The sequence below is a fragment of the Nipponia nippon genome, unplaced genomic scaffold (assembly GCF_047370975.1).
Source record: "Nipponia nippon isolate SJK-2023a ecotype South Korea unplaced genomic scaffold, ASM4737097v1 scaffold_18, whole genome shotgun sequence".
NCBI classification, from domain to species: Eukaryota; Metazoa; Chordata; class Aves; order Pelecaniformes; family Threskiornithidae; genus Nipponia; species Nipponia nippon.
The window spans coordinates 2,592,830-2,614,029 of record NW_028262334.1 but is presented as its reverse complement, the minus strand read 5'-3'; the positions used below and the strand labels follow the sequence as shown (position 1 = coordinate 2,614,029).

At 49.0% G+C, this 21,200-nt stretch overlaps 2 protein-coding genes across 8 annotated transcripts in view; both read left to right on the top strand.

The window, feature by feature from the left end:
- Positions 1-641: 641 nt before the first annotated feature.
- Positions 642-11,502, top strand: ALDH2 (aldehyde dehydrogenase 2 family member). Its single transcript, XM_087754895.1, has 13 exons — positions 642-812; positions 2,012-2,116; positions 3,493-3,633; positions 3,917-3,996; positions 4,551-4,662; positions 5,536-5,664; positions 6,167-6,280; positions 6,656-6,758; positions 7,465-7,649; positions 8,008-8,172; positions 8,484-8,641; positions 9,420-9,534; positions 10,941-11,502. Exons 1-13 carry the CDS (start codon positions 687-689, stop codon positions 10,971-10,973), a joined length of 1,566 nt encoding a protein of 521 aa, XP_087611021.1. The 5' UTR covers positions 642-686; the 3' UTR covers positions 10,974-11,502.
- A 583-nt stretch (positions 11,503-12,085) lies between these two features.
- MAPKAPK5 (MAPK activated protein kinase 5) overlaps positions 12,086-21,200 on the top strand; it is a 27,149-nt gene continuing 18,034 nt past the window's right edge. For 3 of the 7 annotated variants that reach the window (XM_087754573.1, XM_009472595.2, XM_009472586.2), the window contains exons 1-4: positions 12,088-12,737; positions 17,376-17,449; positions 18,729-18,804; positions 20,006-20,103. In XM_087754573.1, coding sequence (XP_087610699.1) covers positions 12,702-12,737; positions 17,376-17,449; positions 18,729-18,804; positions 20,006-20,103 — 284 coding nt within the window. In that variant the 5' untranslated portion in view covers positions 12,088-12,701. Of the gene's footprint in view, positions 12,738-17,375; positions 17,450-18,728; positions 18,805-20,005; positions 20,104-21,200 lie in introns of all 7 variants that reach the window. The other 4 variants (XM_087754575.1, XM_087754574.1, XM_087754572.1 and 1 more) reach the window with 2 other exon arrangements.

The window sequence follows — 21,200 nt, the reverse complement described above, 5'->3', positions numbered from 1 at the left end:
GGAGCAATTTTACAAAGCCTCTCATTTGCCTGCACTGAGTAATGTTCCTGTTGTGAGAGTACTTGGCTGGCTTTGTTCCACCTCCCCTATACACAGTAGTTTCTTTTTTTGATTCCTGTGCACGTGCTAATGGCGGCATGCCCAGGTAACCAGGGGTCCCCAGCCGTTCGCCTCATCACACCACTGCAAACTAACCAGCGCAACAGAGACGTTTCTGGTTTCCCTCTGCCTTGCTCCTTCTTGTTGCCTGCACAAAGTTCCCTGGGCATGGACAGGGACAGGGACAGGGACAGGGACCAGGCAGCCAGTGCCGGTGCCGGACACCGATGAGGGATCCCTGGTGCACCGAACCAAGCCAGTGTGATTTGAACAGAGCTGGGCTGAACCGACCCGAATGGGGCTGAAGTGAGCCAAGCCCAGCTGAGCCATGCCAAGCTGAGCTGAACGAGACCCAGCTAAGCCGAGCTGAGCCAAACCGCACTGCCCGGACCGAGCCGTGCCGAGCCGGTTCGACTCAGGCCGCGCCGCTGCGGACAGGAGGGAGCCCCGCCGAGCCGGACCGAGCCCGCCGGGCCCAGCCGCGCCGAGGCGGGCGGAGCGGCGCGGGGGCGGCGCGGGGGCGGTGCGGGGCCGCCCCGGAGGAGCGGGGGCCGCGCCCGCGGCCCGGCCCGGCCCAGCGCAGCGCGATGTTGCGGGCGGCGGTGCGCGTCTCCCGGCTGGGCGGCGGCCCGGCCCGGCTCGCTGCCCCGTTCTCGGCCGCAGCCTCCCCCATCCCGGCTCCCAACCCGCGTCCCGACATCGCCTGCAACAAGGTAGGGCCGCGCCGGGGGCCGGAGCCGGCCGCGTCCCCGCGGCGGGCGGGCGAGTCCCGGCCGCTGCCCGCGGGCAGCCCCAGCAGCGGTGGCTTCCCCCGGAGCGAGCGGGGCTGGGACGGGGGGGGCCCGGGGCTCCCCGGCTCGGCCGCGGCCCGGAGGGGTTGTGGGGTCTGCTGGGGCCGGCGCGGGGCTGGGGACACCCCGGTTTAACGCTGAGCCGGGCAGGTGCCGGAGCAGCCGGACATTTGGGCCCAAAGCCTTGCGTTGCAGGAAATCTTGTTGGAAAAAAAAGCAAGTCTGGGTGGAGCAGCTGGCATGAGGCGCAAGGCGCGTGTCCTGCTACGATCGGGCTTCACCCCGGTCCCCGCGGTTGTTTCAGCTAACCGCTGCCATCGGCGCAAACAGTCTAAGGAGAAAACTACGCAAGAGGGCATGCGAAGGGAGGGGAAGGTGCCTGGCTTGATGCCGGTTGTCTGCACAGATCAGACCCTGCGCTCCTTGCTCAGCAGCCCTGAGGAAAACGCCGTCCGATCCTCTGCGCGAGGTGCTGGCGGAGGGCTCGCGTTCCTCTCCCAAGCCGCCGAGCCGCTCCTTCCCAGCGGCCGTGACCAGGCCGTTGGGGGTTGGCGGAGTGCTTGGCAAGCACCGTGATCTTTGCACTGAGACCGCTCTTGCCGTGGACCTGAAAAAACAAATTCGCCCTTACTGAGAAAGAAAGAGTTGGTGAAAAGCTGCTGTTGGTGCCTGGTTCGGTTTCAGAATGGTACACGGGGAGCCTAAAATCAGCTAATCAGGGAAATGCTGGCAAAAGCTCTAGTGCCGTGTACAAAATCAACTGTATGGTCCGGGCCTGAAGCATTTTCCCACTGTTCAGCTCCCTGAGGCTCCCGGTGTCCCTGCGCAGCTCCAGCCAGGCTTCCAGGTCTTGCAGGGACTTACTGAGACAGGAACCGCTTCCAATTCACGTGCTGTTTGCCGAGATGTGAATTCTTTTAATTAACTCGAGGCTGTGTCTTTTGTCCCGTACTTCTAGGCTAAAATAGCTCCTTCGTATGGGTGCAGTTTTGGAGCCCGCGTAAGTTGGGTCCCTTTTAATTAAACAGCCTGCTAAGGTGCCATCAAACAATGGAAGCTCTTACTGATTTCACCTAGGTCTGGGTCTAAGGCTTAACACTGCTTTGCTTTTTTCGTTGCAGATTTTCATAAATAATGAATGGCACGATGCAGTCAGTAAGAAAACCTTCCCCACTATCAATCCAGCCACAGGAGAAGTTATCTGCCAAGTTGCTGAGGGCGATAAGGTAAATGTTCTCTTGACGAGATCGGTTTGTTTCCCGCATGAGCAGGTTCACAGGGATTGCAGAGGAAGACACTCGCTCATCTCTCGCCTAGGCAGCCGCCAAGCGCTGTGTTTGCAGTAGTGTCTGACCTACACAAACACCACATCGAGCGCTGCTTGTGTTCTTCCTTGACTACTGCTTTCAAGAAAAACCCTCTGGCTTTGCCTCTTACCAGTGGCAAGCCGGGACTGGAAAAGGTGGAGAGGAATGTGGCGTGCAGTGGAGCCTGAGCTGGGCAGCTGGGGAGCAGTCGTGGGTGGCGGTTGCTGGGACAGGCAGGGATGGAGGCAGACACCTTTGCGGTCCTGTGGGTGCTGTGCTGGCGGTGTGACCCAGAGTCACGGTAGCAGAGGAGACAAAAGGTCGGGATTCACCTGAACAGCCCCTTTCTGCTGTACACACGCAGTGGGAGACCAGCCCCAGCCCTAGGAAATTAAAAAAAGAAAAAGAGAGTGAAGGTGGGGAAGAGAGTCATGTAATATCATCCCATGCCTTATGCAAGGCCCTTCTAGTGGCAGAGCTGAGGTGGTGTTTCCCAGCAATTTTGGATTCTTCCTGCAGTCTGGAAACTTGTCTGTATTCCCCAAGGGAGGGGTGAGTGAGGGAAACCCTTTGTTGTTTGCTTGTCCGTGGCAGACTGGCTTGTCCTGGTGAGGCTGTTGCAGCAAGCCAGAACAGAGAACCAACTAGAAACAAGTTAATGCCCTGACAGGGCAAACCGATGGATTAGAGACGTTTGATTAAGGAAAAATCTCCTTTAGACTGCCCTGGCGAAATCAACTCCTGAAAGAGTGTCAAAAGCACGCTCCTGGAGCTTTTTCCATGCCTTGTTCTAGGGTGCAAATATTAACCCAGCAGGTGACATTGCGGAAATAACTTCACAATATTTGCTCTCTGCATAGCTGATATAACAGTGTAAGCACAGGCGGAGGTGGTGGCCGCGCAGCTGTTGCACCCATCCGTTTCACTGCCCCTTCTGCTCCCTCTTCCCTGCGGATGCAGGCTGGGCGGGAAAGCTGCGGCCGATCCAGCAGCAGCGTTTGCGCTGAGGCCGTGCTGCTGCGCAGCGCTGCCCAGGTCGATGCTTGTGGGGTGAGCGGCCCAGGGGCCGCAGCCCCTGCGCTCCCCTGCCCTGGGACCGATGAGTGCCTTGCGGTGAGGCTGTTGTCAAGGCTGCAAGTTCTTGCCCCCAAAAAGGCTGGTGCAAGCAGCCACTCGTGCCGTCTGGCTGGGGGCTGTTTTCCCCTGGAGACCAGGGAGGGCTTCAGATGTATTTTGAGAGAGTGAGTGGGAGCTGGTTACTCCTTGCTCACCCTCTTGCCTGAACTCCTCTGCAGGCAGATGTGGACAAGGCCGTTAAGGCGGCCAAGGCAGCTTTCCAGCTGGGCTCGCCTTGGAGGAGGATGGATGCTTCTCATCGGGGGAAGCTGCTGAATCGTCTTGCTGACCTGATCGAGAGGGACCGGGCTTACCTGGCGGTGCGTATCACGCTCTGTGGCTGAGCTCTCTGCTGCGATCCCTAACTTTGGGGAGCGGGAGGCAGAAACGGGCGGTTTGTGCCCATCGGGTGTGATGGGGACTTTAGCCACGGCTAGAACTGTGAGAGAGCGCTACAAAGAACGGGGAAGTTGTCTGGGGAAGCTGAAAGCAAAAAGGCCAACGTGCAGAACTGATCCGAATTGCACACCGAGAATCGAATGTAAATCTATATGTGTGACTTTCCCCACCTCGCTCTTCAGGCAATCTCGTTGTCTTTTGTAGGCGCTGGAGACTCTGGATAATGGCAAACCGTACTCCATCTCCTACCTGGTGGATTTGGACATGGTAGTCAAATGTCTCAGGTAGGCATGGAGGCTACAGGGACAGCGCGGTAACTCCTCATGCTCCAGGCTTGGGCTCAGCTGGCCCGTGGTCGTTGAACCTCTGCTCGGGCAGAGACCAGATGCCTCTGATCCAGGTGTTGTGGGTGTCAGGGCTGGATCTGACCTGTTGGTTTCATTCGGCCCAGGGCAGGGTGTCAGACACCCTGTTTTCCTCTGGGTTTATTTTTTGTTAAGAATGAGGCTGTAATTCCTGTGACTTCCCAAAGGATTTTTGTTACGTATATGTTTCTCTCTTGCTATATACAGGACTCACACTAATGGAGGTGATCTGTGTTACGGCACAGGAATGATAGAATGTATGTTGTGCAAAGTGCTGGCAAAGGCGGAGAGACAAATGTTTGTATTTCCTGTCCGTTCTTAAAATCACCTGTTTGGGAAACATTTGTATTGCTATGTGTTTTAGGAAGTGACTGAAGAGAGGAGGAAAGCGAATAGCTGGAGCAAGTCTCTCTTATCTTCTGGTGACAGGAGACTTATTTTGCATTCAGTGACCAAAACTTTATTGTTGCTAGATACTTTGCAGGTTGGTCGGATAAATTCCATGGCAAAACTATCCCATTGGATGGAGACTTCTTCTGTTACACAAGACATGAGCCGGTGGGAGTTTGTGGACAGATAATCCCGGTAAGTAAAATGTATCAGGAGTTCCTGCAGCATTTCAAGAATTCAGTGGTAGCATGAAGAGTTGTCTTAAAATGCAAGTTATTATCTGTTGCTAACTGCTGCTTCCTCCAGTGGTAAAGTTACGCTTGCACTAGCTGGGAGGGCTGTTACTTTGCTCTGGCAGTACAGAACTACTTGTTGATTTCATGGGCTCTGAGTAAGATTTACTTTGTATCTGCTGGGAAAAAAAAATAATGTAAACCCCTTTATAGGAGTTACCTGGCTCAGAACCACAACTAAGTTTAAGCTACTACCTAACATTAAAACCAAAAAGCTGTGTGATGAGGAAGTAGAGAATTAGTGTGCAAAATTCAGCTTTATGTAAGTGATCTTATTTCTCTAACTGGCAGCAAGGTGGTTTGTCAACAACGAAGCCACATTTACACAATGATGCGTGGATAGTGTTCCCTCTTTATACGAGCAGCCAGGTTCTGATCGTTGCATACTGTGTTTGCCTGTTTGTCGTATTTGCATTGAGCAAGAACTGAATGTAAACGCATCACCGGTCTGTGTGCGCTGCTCTGTCATTACAAACAGGCTTTCTTTCAGAACGCCTCAAAAGAGCGTTTAACGGTTAAACTGACAGTAAAGAGTCATTCCAAACAAGTTAGGGCTTTGCAGTGGTACTGAGAGACCTCACACTTCAGAGTACGGTTTCCCTGGACAAGCAGAAGGCAGTGCTTGAAAAGGAGCCAAACACTGAAGAGCAGCTAGGGAAAGATCAAAGACTGCTTCCATAGGTGCTGCAGCTGATTTGAGTGAAGCTCACTGGTTACTTACTGATTAATCGGAAACTTTCAAGTTCAGACCAGCAAATACCTCCTTGTTTTTCAGTGGAACTTCCCGCTGTTGATGCAGGCATGGAAACTTGGGCCTGCCCTGGCTACTGGGAATGTGGTTGTGATGAAAGTGGCAGAGCAAACCCCCCTGAGTGCTCTCTACGTAGCTAATCTGATCAAAGAGGTGAGTGAACAGGCTGGGTTTCCATCCGCTGCCTCGCTATCGCTGCTGGAGCACGGTGTGATGCAGCCAAACGGGTGAGCCGCGGAGGGCATGTGACGGGAACAGAGAAGGGCTGTCTGATCCGAAGAAAGGCTGGATTGTCTTGGGTGCCCGAGCATTTGATTTAGCAAAAAAAACCCCTTGTCCTTATAAATGTGTATGCAGGGGACATAAATCTTGATTAGGGAAGGACTCTTTGAGGGTCGGTTAAATAATAAACTTCAGGGTGATTAGAAAGCTAACAATAGCTCCAAACTGTGCTTAGGATGCAGGGTGGAGAGAGGAGTTGTCCTGGTTCTTGCGAACTGAACATTAAAACTAAAGACCTGGGAAATGAAAGTGAAGTAGAAAAGGCTCTGTTCTTTCTGGAAGGCCTACTGAAGTGTTACCAACAGATGAGGGTAGGTGAAATCCTTGATTTGTAAAAGGAATAACGTTGCTCTCTCCTGCTGTGAACCGGCAGGCTGGATTCCCACCAGGCGTGGTGAACATCATCCCCGGCTATGGGCCCACGGCAGGGGCTGCCATCTCTTCCCACATGGAGGTAGACAAAGTGGCCTTCACCGGCTCCACGGAGGTAAGGGAGTACCTTAGCCTTTAAGCCCTTGGGATATAGAGAATATCTCGTTGCTGTACTACCTTTTCTGTATAAAATACTGGAGGTGCCTTGCCTTCTACACTTCTTTTTAAAAAATACAGCTGAATTCAGGGTGTGGCATTTATTTTTACATAAGACTCTTTTTAGGTGCCTTCTTTAGAATATTTCCTGTTGTTTCCCTTGAGCTGCTTCTTACTAGAGGTGAAACTCTGGGCAGACTTCAGTTGTTCCCTTAAAGCCCTGACAATGGCGGGATTATTATTAAACCGCTGATGACACCTAAAACCAGCCACCCTGCCAGGTGTTGCTGTATGTAGGAATTAATCCCCAATACCTGTTCTTCTCACGGTGCAGGTTGGGCATCTGATCCAGAAGGCTGCAGCAGAGAGTAACCTAAAGAGGGTGACACTGGAGCTTGGAGGAAAGAGTCCAAACATAATCATGTCTGATGCAGACAGTAAGCACCTGCTGTAGTGTTTGATCTGTGCCTTTTACACTGGCTTTCTGCAAGCAGAGCTGGAGGGGAAAGGAAACCTCTCCTGTGCGGTGTGGGTCTCCAGTGCTGACACCGCCTGGCTGCTCTCGCCTGGTGAAGCCTCCGTGCCTCCTGCTGTAGCTGCTGTATTTGTGTATCAGCGCTGCTTCACTCCCACTTCTTTCCCAGTGCTGTGAAGAAGTTCAGTTATCAACAAATGAGAATTGTTTCGGTATCTTCCTTCAGTCTTAGTTCCGTTTTTGTTTTCATTTCTTTCTCTTAGTGCGTACCGCTCTTTTCTACTCTTACGAAGTTCTGGTTCCCTCATCTCTTGCATAGAAACTCATTTTTGGTCTGGATGAGCAAACATACGTGCTTTTATATGGCAGTAAGGAAGGAAACTCTTCTAGATCTAAAATAACTTGTCCTTAATACCTGATAATTTCAAATGAGAACTGTAATCTGCCTCAGACTAGATTTTTCTCTCTACTATGGGGTGCTTTAATAGACCTTCATACTGATTAAATCTGTACGTAACTTTCAAAGCATGGAAAATGCCTGTCAGCCGAAAGGACTTTGTATCACTGATACTCCAGCAGTCTGCACGGTAGCTGTTCAAAATTAGGCACTTACTGACTCTGATTGGTTTCATTTGCTTATTTCTTTTCTCTCCTCTCCCCAATTTTAGTGGACTGGGCTGTGGATCAAGCCCATTTTGCCCTCTTCTTCAACCAAGGGCAGTGCTGCTGTGCTGGATCTCGAACCTACGTCCAGGAAGATATATATCATGAGTTTGTGGAGAGGAGTGTTGAGAAGGCCAAGTCCAGGGTGGTTGGAAACCCGTTTGACTTTAAAACTGAACAGGGGCCTCAGGTAAGAGCCGGAAATGTCCTGGACTGTTCTCTCATTCAATAGTCCCAATCTTGAGTCATTGTGCCTCAGCAGATCAGCATGAAAGGCATCCTTCGGTCTCTTGATTAATCTCCTTTGATCTGTGCCCATTACCTCCTTGCTTGTGCGGGAGGGAGAAGTTAATTAACCATTCTGATTATTCCAAAACCTCCACTTGACGCTGGCATTTAAAAATTATTATCTCCCTTTGAAGCTGGCCTGGCAGTCTGTTGAAATGAGGAATTGCTAGAGCACAGCCGCATGCACAGCAGGTTGTAGCTGAAACCCTTTTTACCCCCAGCGAAGGTGAAGCTGATCTGTCTGTCCTCATGGCTCTTAGGTAGATGAAGAGCAGTTTAAGAAGATTCTCGGTTACATTAGTACTGGGAAGCGTGAAGGAGCCAAACTGCTGTGCGGTGGCAACCCTGCTGCGGACAGAGGCTATTTTATCCAGCCAACTGTCTTCGGCGACGTGCAGGACAACATGACGATTGCCAGAGAGGAGGTGAGACCCGCAGCGCCTTTGTGTCTGTCAGCTTCTCGCTTCTTTGTCATTTTGCCCCCTCTGATGCAAAAATACCCACGGGTCTACAAGAACTGGGTATTCATGAACTGCGAAACTTAATGCTGCTTAGAAAGTTACCACATTAAACTTCCCTTCAGATTGCATTCTGGAACTTCGTAATACAGGAAGCGATAGTTTGAATTTGGTGCCCTGTGTGACTTCTAGCATACATACGTAACTCCAGCATCACCCACAGCCTCCCCCGTGATCAATTTACACAGATTATCACATGCTCTGTTTGGATTTTGCAGATATTTGGGCCGGTCATGCAGATTCTGAAATTCAAAACAATTGAGGAGGTCATTGAGAGAGCAAATGACTCCAAGTACGGCCTAGCAGCAGCAGTCTTTACAAAGGATCTTGACAAAGCAAACTATGTGTCACAGGGCCTGCGAGCGGGAACAGTTTGGTGAGCCTTGACACTTCCTTCTCCCTAAACTGCTGGAAGCTTCCTTGTGTGCTGCCATTTCTCGTTAAGCTTGCTCTTTGATAGCCTGTCTCTACTTTGGATCCAATTTGACGTGTACTTCGCTGAATGTAACGTCAGACCTTCAATTGTAATGCTAACTGTTGGTAAAATTCAGGTATATTAAGCTTCCGTGCTCTCACTGTGAATTAAAGAATGGGATGGGGGAAAAGAAATCCAGTACTGCAGCTGGCAGTGACCGCAGCTGCTGCAGGGCTCCGCGTGCCAGTAGCGATTCCATCACCGAGCGCCTCGGTGCGGTCTTGGCTGCTGCAGCGGAGGCTCCTCTGTGTTCTGAGGCCGCGCTGAAGACTCTGCCAAAGTCAGTGCTTCAACACCAGTTTACTGTTCTAGCACAAGAGATTTTGGAGATCAAGTATCTCGCTGTATTTTGGGTTTTTTTTAATGGCACTGAGTGAACAAGTAGGTGCTTTTGGTATCTGTGCTCTGAAGGGGGTGTGGGTGGCAACCTGGAGGCTTGGTCCTGTGATAATGAGAGACGTGAGTTGATTTTGTGATGTTCTGTTTCCTGGTTGATGAGGATAAGGTTCCAGTATTGATTAATTCTGTTGGCTGAGAGAACTGACAAATATGGAAATCCTGCCTAGAAATTCAGCTGTCCCTCTGTTGTGAAGAGCCGAGATGTCCATTTGCTGCGAAAGAGCTCTTCCATTAAGCTGTTCTGAAACTGCAGGTGCTTAATTCTTGGTTTCCACTTCAGGATAAACTGCTATGATGTGTTTGGTGCACAAGCCCCGTTTGGCGGCTACAAAGCTTCTGGGAATGGGCGAGAGCTGGGAGAATACGGTCTGGAGGCATATGTAGAGGTGAAAAATGTGAGTATCTCGGTATTCAAGGTCTTCCTAACGCTCTGCCATAGCTCCAAATTGCATTTGTGCCTGTTAGTATAGGCCGGCCTGAGAGTCGCAATTCTTTCTAATGCGTGAAACAAATTTGGAGCTGCACTTCTAAGTAACCGCAAACACAACTCCATGGAACTGTATTTAAAACAGAAAGCTAGCTTCGCTTTGTACTGCTGAGGAAGACAAGGGTAAGTCACCTAATGGATTACCAACTGCCTGCCACTTGGCACTGTTTAGCTGTTTCCCACTGTAAAGAATGCGAGTGTATGGACTTCTCCGTGAGTTTATTTTGTGGAGAACAGAAGGAGCATGTGCTGGGGGTGCATGCCTGTTGGGGAGAAGCTTCTGCAGCTACGAACTGGCAGGTGAACGCTGGGCACTCATCCCTCAAGAGGGGGAATCTGAGCGGTGACCGCCAGCACTTGATGCCGCTCATCTTGAGTCGATATGCCCTTGGGTCCACGTGGGAGACCAAGGTTCCTGGTGTTAGGCAATCCTGTCACCGCAGGCTGAGTAATTTCCTGTAAGACAAGGCAAAAGGCTGTCACGCTGGCTGCTTGCAGCTGCAGTGTCTCCAGGGTGATGGAGCTCTTGAGCAGAGGTGCTTAGCCCGGCCCCGTGGTTACAGTACAGCAAAATGCGTAATGATTGAGGGCCTCCAGCTTGTGACTGGCAGGGGGCCGATTTGGTGCAGGAGCTCTGGGTGAGAGCAAACAAGTGTGCCCGCTCCCACCTCTCAAAGAGCAGTGGCATCTCTGGAGAGATGCTGTCAGCCAGCCTTCGAGCTTCCCCCTCTCTTCGAGCCTTCCAGATAGGTCTCCAGACCAAGGTGATCCCGGTCACTGCCCGCTGGCTGGGGTACACTGTCCTCTGGTTTGATTCGCTTCTGCAGGGAGCGGCTGAGGGAGCTGGGGTTGTTGAGTTTGGAGGTGAGGAGGCTGAGGGGAGACCTAATCGCTCTCTACAACTGCCTGAGAGGAGGCTGTAGTGAGGTGGGGGTCGGTCTCTTCTCTCCAGTAACAAGCGATAGGACGAGAGGACACGGCCTCAGGCTGCGCCAGGGGAGGTTTAGGTTGGATATTAGGAAAAACTTCTTCACAGAGAGAGTGGTCAGGCCCTGGCACAGGCTGCCCAGGGAAGTGGTGCAATCACAGTCCCTGAAAGTATTCAAAAAACGTGTGGGTGTGGTGCTTGGGGACATGGTTTAGAGGTGGACCAGGCAGTTAGGCTAACAGGTCGGGCTCGATGATCTCAGAGGTCCTTTCCAGCCTTAACGATTCTGATTCTATGATGCTGCTGCCTCTCGGCCTTCAAGTGAATACAAATGAACATCGTCTCCAGGAAAATAACTTGTGACTGTTGTTTTTTTTTTTTTCTAGGTGACAATCAAAATTCCACAGAAAAACTCCTAAAGGACAGCAGCCTCTCCGTGCGTTTGGAAACACCTATGCAGCTTCATGAGATACAAAGCAAGGAAACCTCTTCTTAACACACACAAAACTTGGGTGGAAAATATGTAACTCTGCGTTAAGAAATGTTTCTTTAGAAGGTGCCTGAAGGAGCTTTTGTTAAAAAAATGTTACTTGGCTTTTTAAAATACCAAATACAGTCAATTGAGTACTAATGCATTACATGGGTGTACCCTTGCTGCATCTGTATCTGGTGAATATGCTTTTTTTTTCCAAAAAATCGTTTAAATGCACATCTGTGGTACGTTTTATAATAATTCTTTGTTGGTTTACACAGCTAGCTCTGTACTCCTGTACACCCAACATCTACGTCCCTCTTCTGTCAGCGAAGCGAACCGAGGCTCGGTTGTGTCACCGAGCCGGAGAGCAACCGCTCAGTGTCAATCTGTGAGGTAAAAGTTTGTTCTCAGCTGCTCCCACCTGCTCTCATTGTATCTACTCACAATAAATATTCTTGTTTTAGTGAAGTTAACCCTACCTTTGTTGGAGCAGTTTGTGTCAGTGAGCTAAGCAGCAGCCCAAGTGCACCCGCACGTTTGTATTTTCAATTACCCCCTGCCTCAAGGAATTTTTAAGGTTTTTGGTGATTTTCTGCGCTGCCTGCTTTCCTCATATTGCCTTAATGTTAAAGGAAGCCCTGCGTCTGATAACTGTCCGCAGCAAAGGAGCAGCAGAGCTGACCGTACCGGACGGGGGGGCCGAGGGGGATCTGTGCCTCGGTGAGCGCCCCGGGGATGCGGTGGGAGACGCCGGTACGGCCTGCTCATGGCAGCCGGACCTGCGCGGGGGGCAGGCGTGCTAGGAGGGGCAGGCGCTCCCCTCGGGAGCGGCGGGTACGAGGCGAAGGCTGAGAGGGGCCTTCCCCGCCCGCCCGTCCGTCCCCTCAGGGGGCCGGCGCCGCCCGTTATCCGCCATGGCGGCGGGCGGCCGCTCGCGCCCCGACATCTCGCGAGAATTCTCGACGGGAGTGGGCGGGGCGAAGCGCAGCGCTCCGGCTCCGCCCCTCCGGGGGTCCTTACCCCCCCCCATACGTCATTACAAGGCACCCGGCGACTCGAAGGCCCCGCGGGGGCCTTGATGGCGGCGTCGCGCTTTTAGGGGTGGCGGCGGCCGCCTGTAAATCGCGCCACCGCCGTGGCGGAGGCTCCTAAAATTCCCCGGTGGGAGCGGAGAGGAGGCGGGAGGAGCGGGCCGGCCTCCCGCGCGGGGCGCGGCGGGGGCAAGAGCGGTGCGGCGCGGCGCCCCGCCCGGCGGGTGTGCCCGTCTCAGGGTGCCGGCAATGCCTGGCTCCCGGGCGGCGCGGGCGGCGGCGGCGCCTCGGCGGCGGCGTCTCCCGGGCTGAGCGGCGGCTCCGGGCCCGGCCGCGCCCCCCCCGCCGCGCTCCCCCGCCTCCCCGCGGGGTCCCGGCCCCCCCCCCCCCCCCCCTCTTTCGCGGCCCGCCCGGCCGGGGATGAGGCGGTGCGGCGGTGGCACAAAGGCTCCTCCGGGGCTGCTCCTTGCCTAGCGCGGCCCAGCGACCCCGGGCCGGCCCCGCCGCCGCTCCCCGGCCTCCCCTGGCCGCCTCCCTCCCTTCCGCCTCGCCGGCCCTCGGCCCCCGCAGCCCCGCTGTCCCTCGCTGGGGACGGACCGGCGGCTCCCGCCCCCCCCGGCCGCCCGTAGCCCCGCGGGAGGATGTCGGAGGATCACGAGATGGACAAGACGATCAAGGTAGGCAGGAGGCAGCGGCGCTCGGGGTCTCGTCCCCGGCCCTGCGAGGGGAGGTCGGCAGCCCGGGCAGGGCCCAGCGGGTCCCGGTCCCCCGCTTCTCTTACGGCTTTGCCCCTCGCTGCCCCTCCGCCGGGGCCCGGCTGCCCTCGGGCTCGTCACCCGCAGAGCCCCGGTGTGGAGCGCCAGACACCGGGCAGGGAACTCGGAGCTGCGGGCAGATGGCTTCCGCGGGCTCCGGCCTTGGGGGATCGGCGCTGAGCCGCTGAGAGCGCGGGGAGCAGACGCGGGGCTCCTCGGGGCGGCGGGGAGCTGGGGTCTCTGCCTCGCAGCAGTCCCCGGCTGTGGAGGCAACGCTGTCGCCTCAATCCGTCTCCCGAGTTCCCGTTCGGATGCTGTCATGAAAACAAATCTGGCGTGTGGGATGTTTGTGTTTCGAGTGGTGGCAGAGGAGCTGAACAGATTCAGGATTTCTTTTTTTACAGCGAGAATCAGTGTGTGAGCTTAGCGCTTCCCGGTGAATCCTTCTGTGACCTGGCTGAGCGGATTTCCTGAAGAAGCTGGGGAAACCCTTTTGAGATAAAGTGACAATAAAACAATGTTTTAAAGACTCTCTGCAGGCTCTTTACCTTGTGCAAAGCATTCGCTGTTGCAGATTCTGGATGCCTTCATAAATGCTTATTTTAATGAATTCTTTAAATATGTAGGTAAAAAGACCCTGTGTATTGACGTTTGTCACCTTTCCTTAGCCTTGCTCTCTGCCATGGTGGGATTTGTCTTCACAAAGCTCATTGGGGGCAAAAATCAATGCAAGAGAAGGAACAACACAGTATCGTGTTGCTGAACTCTGGATTGGATTAAAATATGTGGGTCTTGCCTTTTGAACTAAAAAAGCCTAAAGCAGAAGAAGGTCTAAGCGCTGCGTTCAGACAACCCAGATTGTAATTAAGCTACGAGATCAAGTATCGAAATTGTATACTGTCTCGTCCTGCTTCATTATCAGTCTTGGCATAGTGCAGGTGAAGTAGCTGTCCAGAATGCTTTCAACAAGAATGTTTTTCAAGTATTTCTGTGGTATTTCATGTGAAGGTAAAGATCTACATCAGAGCTCTCGGGGGTTAAAAACAAAAAACAAAAAAGCTGAAGCAGTTGTGTAGGTGTAGGGACGGTCCTGCATCTGCCTCCTGCCCCTCTCAGTTTGGAGGGGTTCTGACTGAGAACAGATTCTGGGCAAATCTTTTGGGTTATAGGCATTGTCTGAACCTAAAACATAATTTAGCACTTTTATATAATATGGTGATTTTTCTGCTTGGTAATTGCTCCAGTTTGATTGGTTTTCACCTGCGTCTGCAGGTATAAGGTCTGTGATTCAAGATAGTGATCGCTGTTTAAGGCAAACTAGCCCAAGTTGAAAGGTTGCGTGTGGGAGCAGTGGAGGTGGAGTTACAGTGGTTTTTGGCATTTCACTTGTTGAATACGTGGAGTTTGTCCAAGCAGCAGCCTGTATACTTTTACTTGACTGTAGTGAGTATGTATTATTCTTAAAGTAGCTTACGTCAAACCTTTTCCCATTGGTATTCAGTGGAAACTGAGAAGCGCCTGAGCTTTCCCCCGAGCAGTCCCGATGCATGCCTAACCCTGTCTGAAAGCAGCTTGCTGGAGATCAAGGTAGGAGAAATCTGAGAGTCCTGCCTTTCCAGGCTGTTAGCATCCCAGACTGCTGACTCTGCATGGGACGATGCTCGAACCGTTGTTTTAGGTACCCTGAGCTAGCTGAAAGGGAATTGTGGTATTGAAGAGAACTCAACTCTTAAAGTTCATGTGAAACTTCTTTGTAATTGAATACATTTCCAGTTAGTTTATTCCCTTTGCCCACTGGAAATTAATGTAAGGAGTTATCAGAAGTTTAAAGTTCCTTTAGCAGTCGGAGCAAAAGGGCTTACTGTAAGAAACTGCACCACTGCAGATTTTTTTTGAAAGCGCTTTCGCCGACACCCTCTGCCTCCTCTGTTCCCAGCCGCAGCAGATTAGTTCCAGCTGACCCGTCAGCCAGTCTACAAGTTCAGTGCTGTGCAGCAGTGCTACTGTAAGGCGTTTTATTCTCCAGATGTGGAGCTAAGTGCAGGATACCATACTCTCTGCTGCCTGTGTCCACAGTACGTTAATCTAAATGAAGAGGAAAGGCATTTAGGCTTACCAGTTGAAATAGATTTTGATATTTTCAGAGGGCAGTTTTACAGCTGTACATTTTAAGTATTTCATGCTGCTTGAATGTTATGAACTCAGCAGCAGCTACATAGTCTTGGTGCTAGATTTGGAGCTCCTGTTTCTGAACTAGAAGATGTAAGCAATTCTGTACATTGACGGACATCAAAGTTCTCAAATGCTGCTCTTCATACCATTAAGAAATGGTGAATAGTGTTCTTGATTATTAGATTATTCATTTTTACTTCTAAGTTGTAAAGCTGCTTTTGAATGAAGATTGGAGTCCAAATAAAAATGCAGAAAACAAAGATGTTGGCTTTTTTATTTAAAACAATGGCAAATATGTAGAATGTGAAAGAGGAAGTTAGTTTTTTATTAAAAATGGACTTATTTGTAGTTGTTGAACTTGTCCTTCAGGAGTTGAGAACTATCAGATCTTATTCTCACCTCATTTGATTCATAGATCACAGACTTTCCAATTCCTAATCAGCTTCTCTGTTCCACTTATTCAGCTGGGATGAAGCAAGTAGTCTCTGTGCCACCGCAGAAGTGGCATGAGGCAGCAGAAACTGTTTAGTCAAGACTGGGCTTGTATGTGGAGACAGTATCTCTTTTTAGACCAACCTGTGCAGTTGAAAGGGTTAGGTAAGTTTTGGAACAGGAGCAGCAGACTTCAAAGCTCTATAAAAAATAAGAAAGAATTGTTATCTCTTAATCACGATGTTGCTCCGGAGTACTTTGGCATTCGCTTCTCCGGTTCAGTGGTTAGACTGTCTTCAAAACTTAAACACTAAGTGTGATCTTGAAAGCATGTGCTGAGGAGGTACTCCCCAGTTCAGAGAAACCCTTTCTCTGCTCATTAATGCTCTTCTAAAATTGTGTTTTCATTCCACCTCTGCTGCCTTCAAATCTCTATATCTGAATATCAGGAAAATTAAATTAGCTTTTCCCTGATGTGCGTCTCACAAGTGAAATTTACGTTTGTTGAATTGATAGGAAAGTTTCTTTGTGCTTCTACTTGAAAACAACAAACTCTGTGTGATCCGCTATGCTTTTCTTCCCCTTTCTTTTAAAACCCTTCATAAAACCTCCAGTTAACTTTACCTTTTTCCTTTACACCTTTCATGCTAGTCATTTATGATTTATGTAATACCCACTCCAGACTGCGTTAAAAGGCAAGTTTTCCTTTCATATCTGTCTTTTGCACTCTCTAATCCCTTCAAATCTTGCCTTAAATATCAGCTTTCCTCTCTTGCTTTGTTTTCAATCTGTGTGGCTTGAGGTCTGGCTCCAGCCTGGCAATAGTGTTAATCCACGACTGTTGCAGCAGAGGCCAACGATCCCAGGTTAGGGACTGCCATTTTCCATACTTCAGTTGAGAGCACGAGTGTCCTCAGTTTTATCGTCATTTGTAGCACGAGTGATTCCTGAAATGCTGCATGTTTTGAATTGAAGTTAACAGAAGGGGAAAATCGGATCAGAATAAAGCGCTTTGCAAGCAGCGGACTCTTCCATTTGTTTTCAGTGTATTTGGGAAGTATTTTACCTGCTTGCTTAAGCTTCTCTGGTGCTAGCTTTTGCTACCACCTCCTTTTCTTGCAATTTATCAGAAAGCGTGGCTTTTTGAAAGATGATCCTGAACATAGGTAGCAATGTTCATGAAAGAACAAAGGCAGAATTTTATGGCGTGTATTTCTTTGCCTTGTGTTTGCACACATTCCCACTGTTCAGCCCTGCTCTGTTGTTAGATCACCATCTGTGTCACAGCACATGGCAGCGGCATTAATCAAAATGCTGCGCGCTGAAGCTACGTTTACATCCCGCCTTGTGACATGTTTAAGCACGATAGTACCCAAGCTGTGTCATAACAAAACCAAACCCTGTTTACGTGGATTTGGACAGAAGGATTATTAACAGGAGCTGGTTTGTTATCAGACAAGCTAAAACTAGATATGCAGTAATTCAATTTACAGTATAATGATTCCAAAGGTTTGAAAAGCCTAAGAAAGCAGCAAAATCATTTTCTGCTGTACCATATGACCAAAAAGTACGTAATAATGCTGCAACCGGGCCTTTGTATTCAGTTACGATTGATCATTTCTAGGTAGAAAGCTGGATTTAAGAGTTGGGGGGGGGGGAATTCCCTTGATATCCTTTCTGTATTAAAGGTGCAAGATCCCTTTTATTGTTCTCAATAATCCTGTTTCAGAATGCCAGGGTGAGCAGTCTCAGCTGCACAGAAATAATTTTAAACTGAAATACATTATTATGTGAGCATTTGTATTTATTTTTCCTAGGTGAAGCAAAACTCCAAAGCAGGCTCTTTCTCTGCTCAGGTATCTTGCAAATCAGGTCTGCTGAGCTGGTTTTTTTTGGAAGCGATGTAGTAATTTTTTTTCCACTCTCTTTCCCCTCCCCCTGCTCCTTCTTGAATAGGAAACCTCCATTTTAGAGGAGTACAACATTAACTGGACTCAGAAGCTGGGAGCTGGGATCAGTGGTCCTGTTAGGTAAGACAATACACCTGCGGATTTGTATGTAATCTCAGCCTGCTTCATTAGCTGTGGAGAAGTGAGTATGTATTTTAATTGCGATGTGATATGTGGAAGACTCTCTTTATAAACAAATGTCCCTCTACTCCATGCGGGTTGTAGCTGATGTCCGAGCGAGGTATTGTCTTTTATGGGATACGTTTGAATTAAAACTCTCCTCGCCTCTGCCTTGTCCCATCTCGCTGCCGTATTCCCAAAGCAAAGCAGAAAGAGGAGTCAGTTGTGAAATGGTGGCAGCAGAAAATTCTCAAACACCTTTGTCCTTTTGCTACCAGTGTCAGTGCGGTGCAAAGGTCGCTGCTCCCGTCTATGGTATCGTCACTTGGGGCATCAGCACTCTGCACCCGTTAGCTATTTTTACCAGCTATTTTTTCACATCATCATGTGAGGCCAAAGCAGATAGTGCCACGAGCTCTGCATCTCAGACCAGACTTGCCCACCGTGAATTTCTAAACCCTGCAGGAACTGGATGCTTTGTGTAAAGCAAAACATACGTTCCCTTTTCAACAAGAACTCTCCCTTTTGGGAGCGGGAATTTGCACAAGTGCTGGAAAACAAATGTCTGCGCCTCTCTGTTTCTGGGCGCTTGACAGGGCGATTGTCTTCTGCACCATTTATCTTCCTGTCCAGGCAGTTGGTTTCTCCTCGTTCATTTTCTGTTGCTGTGTTGCCTCTGATCTTTATTAAAATATTCCTTTGTTTTTTATTCTTTTAGCTGCCTGTTAATATGTGGGCCTTTCCCTCTGAAGCAGTTCAATTGTTAATGTTAAATGGGGGAAAGAGAGAAAAAAACGTGTGCGGCACAGTTGGTGGCCTTGCTAAAACAAGGATTTCCATTCAGAAACACTTTATTTATTACAGACTACACCCTTCATTGGAGATATTCAGGCTGCCACTGTGTGGTTTGGGTTTTTTCATCAAAAGTATCTCTTCAGGCTGAATGTCTAGAGTGCATTCTGCTTGTCTGCAGTTACCCATTGCTCTGAAGCACTTTTTCTGCCTTGCTGAAAATATAACTTTGTGTTAGGTGTTTCCGTAGAACGTATTAGATTGTTGCGGAGGGCTGAAAACTGAGGCTTTCAAGCTGGGACGTGGTGACAGGTGCCCTGTATATTCCAGATTGCGGGCGTTCCTGTTAATTCCCATGTGGAGAGCAAACTCATAACTACAGATCAATTGCTTGAAGTGTGTCTTTAACATTCTTGCTGACTGAATAATTTTATTGCTGTAATACCAGAGTCTGCGTGAAAAAATCCTCTCAAGAACGCTTTGCACTGAAAATTCTTCTTGATCGTCCAAAAGCTAGAAATGAGGTATAGTTCCTGTTTATACTGTCTGCCTTCTGACACACCGCAAAGTCTCGCCCTTTTGGTGAATTCTTGCAATGGCTTAAAAAAAGAAACAACCCACATGTTCTGCAGATCTTGCTATGCAAGATTCCTTGGGTTTGATCCTCTAGCCTTGCTGTGCTCAGTTTCTATAGGGTGAGGTGGTGGGTGAAACAGGGTCTTTCTAACTCCGAGTTTGCTGTAGGTGTTAGCTGTGTATGTACAAGTGTAATTTATAGCGCTGGATTTTAACACTAGTGTTCTCCCTGTGTCCCGTGTAATGTAACATGACTAGTTTAGAACTGTTTTTGTTTCCATACATCTCACTCTTGGATGTCACTACTCTAAGAATTGCCAAGAATGCTTCAAGTTGCACTCTAAATGGTACGGGTTTATCTACGTACGAGAAACTAAATAAGCTCACTGATACTGTTTGTGACTTACTGTGGCTGGCACGAGCGTGCCAAGGTACCAAGCTGTCAGTCTATTGAAAATGATGGGCAGTCATTCAAGTTGTCATGAAAATGAAAGGAACGTTAATTGTCCTCAAGGTTTAGGCAGCTTCCATTTCTTGTTACCAAGCAAATTCTCGTTTAAAATTCCCAGGGAAAAATAATCTGTTGACAAGGAGCATCAAGCCTTGACTTGATTTAGCAGTCTAGGTAGCTTTAAACTGGAGAAAATTCCTTAGGTTCCTGTTTCATAAAGTCGGAATGGGAGATGAGCTTTCATGTGTTGTGAGTGCTAGACCTTGAAGCAATAAAAGGAGCCGGATTACGGAATTTCAAGTTTTATTCCTGAATTTTCCATTTCAATTGTATCTCTCTTGCTACTTTAAAGCTAGTTCTAGCTTTAAATTTATTTTAAAAACCCAAAGAAATCAAAGATTGGGCTTTTTCTGGAACTCTGCTGGGTTTGATTCCATGGTCTGTAACAAATAGGTTGGCAATGTATGATTTTTTTTGTCCTACTGGGTCCAAGTAGTGTAATGGCTGTTGGTCACTCATATGAAAGCTTGTAGGCACTGCTTATTTTTTTAATAATTTTAAATTGGGTGTGACTGGTGCTGAGCACAGCTGGCAGCGCACGGGCTTGTGTGCGCCATAGTCTTGGGGACAGAGGGAGGAACAGAACTGGTCAAGTACGTCTCACCGTGTACAGTAACGTTTCTTCCCTTCTCTTCAAGGTACGTCTGCACATGATGTGTGCAACACATCCAAATATTGTTCAAATTATTGAAGTTTATGCTAACAGTGTGCAGTTCCCACATGAATCCAGCCCAAGGTAAGATTACATAGGGTGATTCATTCCCACAGCTTGCTTTCCATGTTTAGGCCAAGGTATAGTGGAGTTTGCTTTTTTTTTAATTACAGTGTGACCAAAATTAATATTTATAGGGTGTTCTAGAGATGATATTTATACTTCAGACTAAGCAATGCTTGCTTTTTCCCCTGTCAATGCCCAGATCTTTGCATATTTAAAAAAATTTGTGTCCTTCACTACTGGTTTTGAATACATCTTCATTTCTTAGGTTTTTCCTTGATTCAGTCTGTGATACCTGCATTGTCTGAGAGAGTGTATTAGCTTCTAGCTTCTGTCCTGCTTTGATACTGCTTTAGTAGCTTGAATTGAATTGTAACCTTTGAGCCTCCTTCTGCTTTCAAAGCACTGTTAAAGCAGGATTGGAGCTGTGACTGCTACCTAGAATCCTAGGTGAGATCCTTTTATATGATGGTGATGCCTGTGAGCCACTGGGAAACTCAGAGTGCCAGTCTTCATTTTAAAAAAAAAAAAAAAAAAGGAAAAGAGAATTGTTTCTGTAAATAGTAGGTTCTGCCCTGGTAAACTCTCAATACGTTGTCCTGCTTAAAATGAACACAGCAAAACATGAAGCAGACTTACTATTTTTCATACATTAATATCACTTGGGATAAAAACGTTGTCTTCTAATTGGATATTACTTGAGGAAAAAAAGTCAGAGCTGGGAGAATAAAAGAGCTGAGACCTGTCTTAGTCTCTGATGTATCTGATTTTGCTGTGTGGTGAGAAGAACTAGAAGTCAGTTTCTTGAGGATCTCCACACTTCCTATTCGTTGTCCTTCATAATTATGTCAATAAAACTGTAAATTAAAATAATGAGGTACAGTAGAGTATCCAGACTCAAAAGCATTAAAGAGAATTCCTCAGCCTTCTAAGTTTCCATGAACATCTTCAGTGCCTAGGCAGATCGGCATGTCTGCAAGGATGGGTGCAGACGGGTGTATGCTGTGCTCTAAGCCAGCTCCAGCCTGGAAGCTGTTCAGCCTGTTTAATGCAAGACTCTACCTGCTGTATTATTCTTTGAGGGCAGAGTTATACATTGATGTGTCTAAATGGCTTCC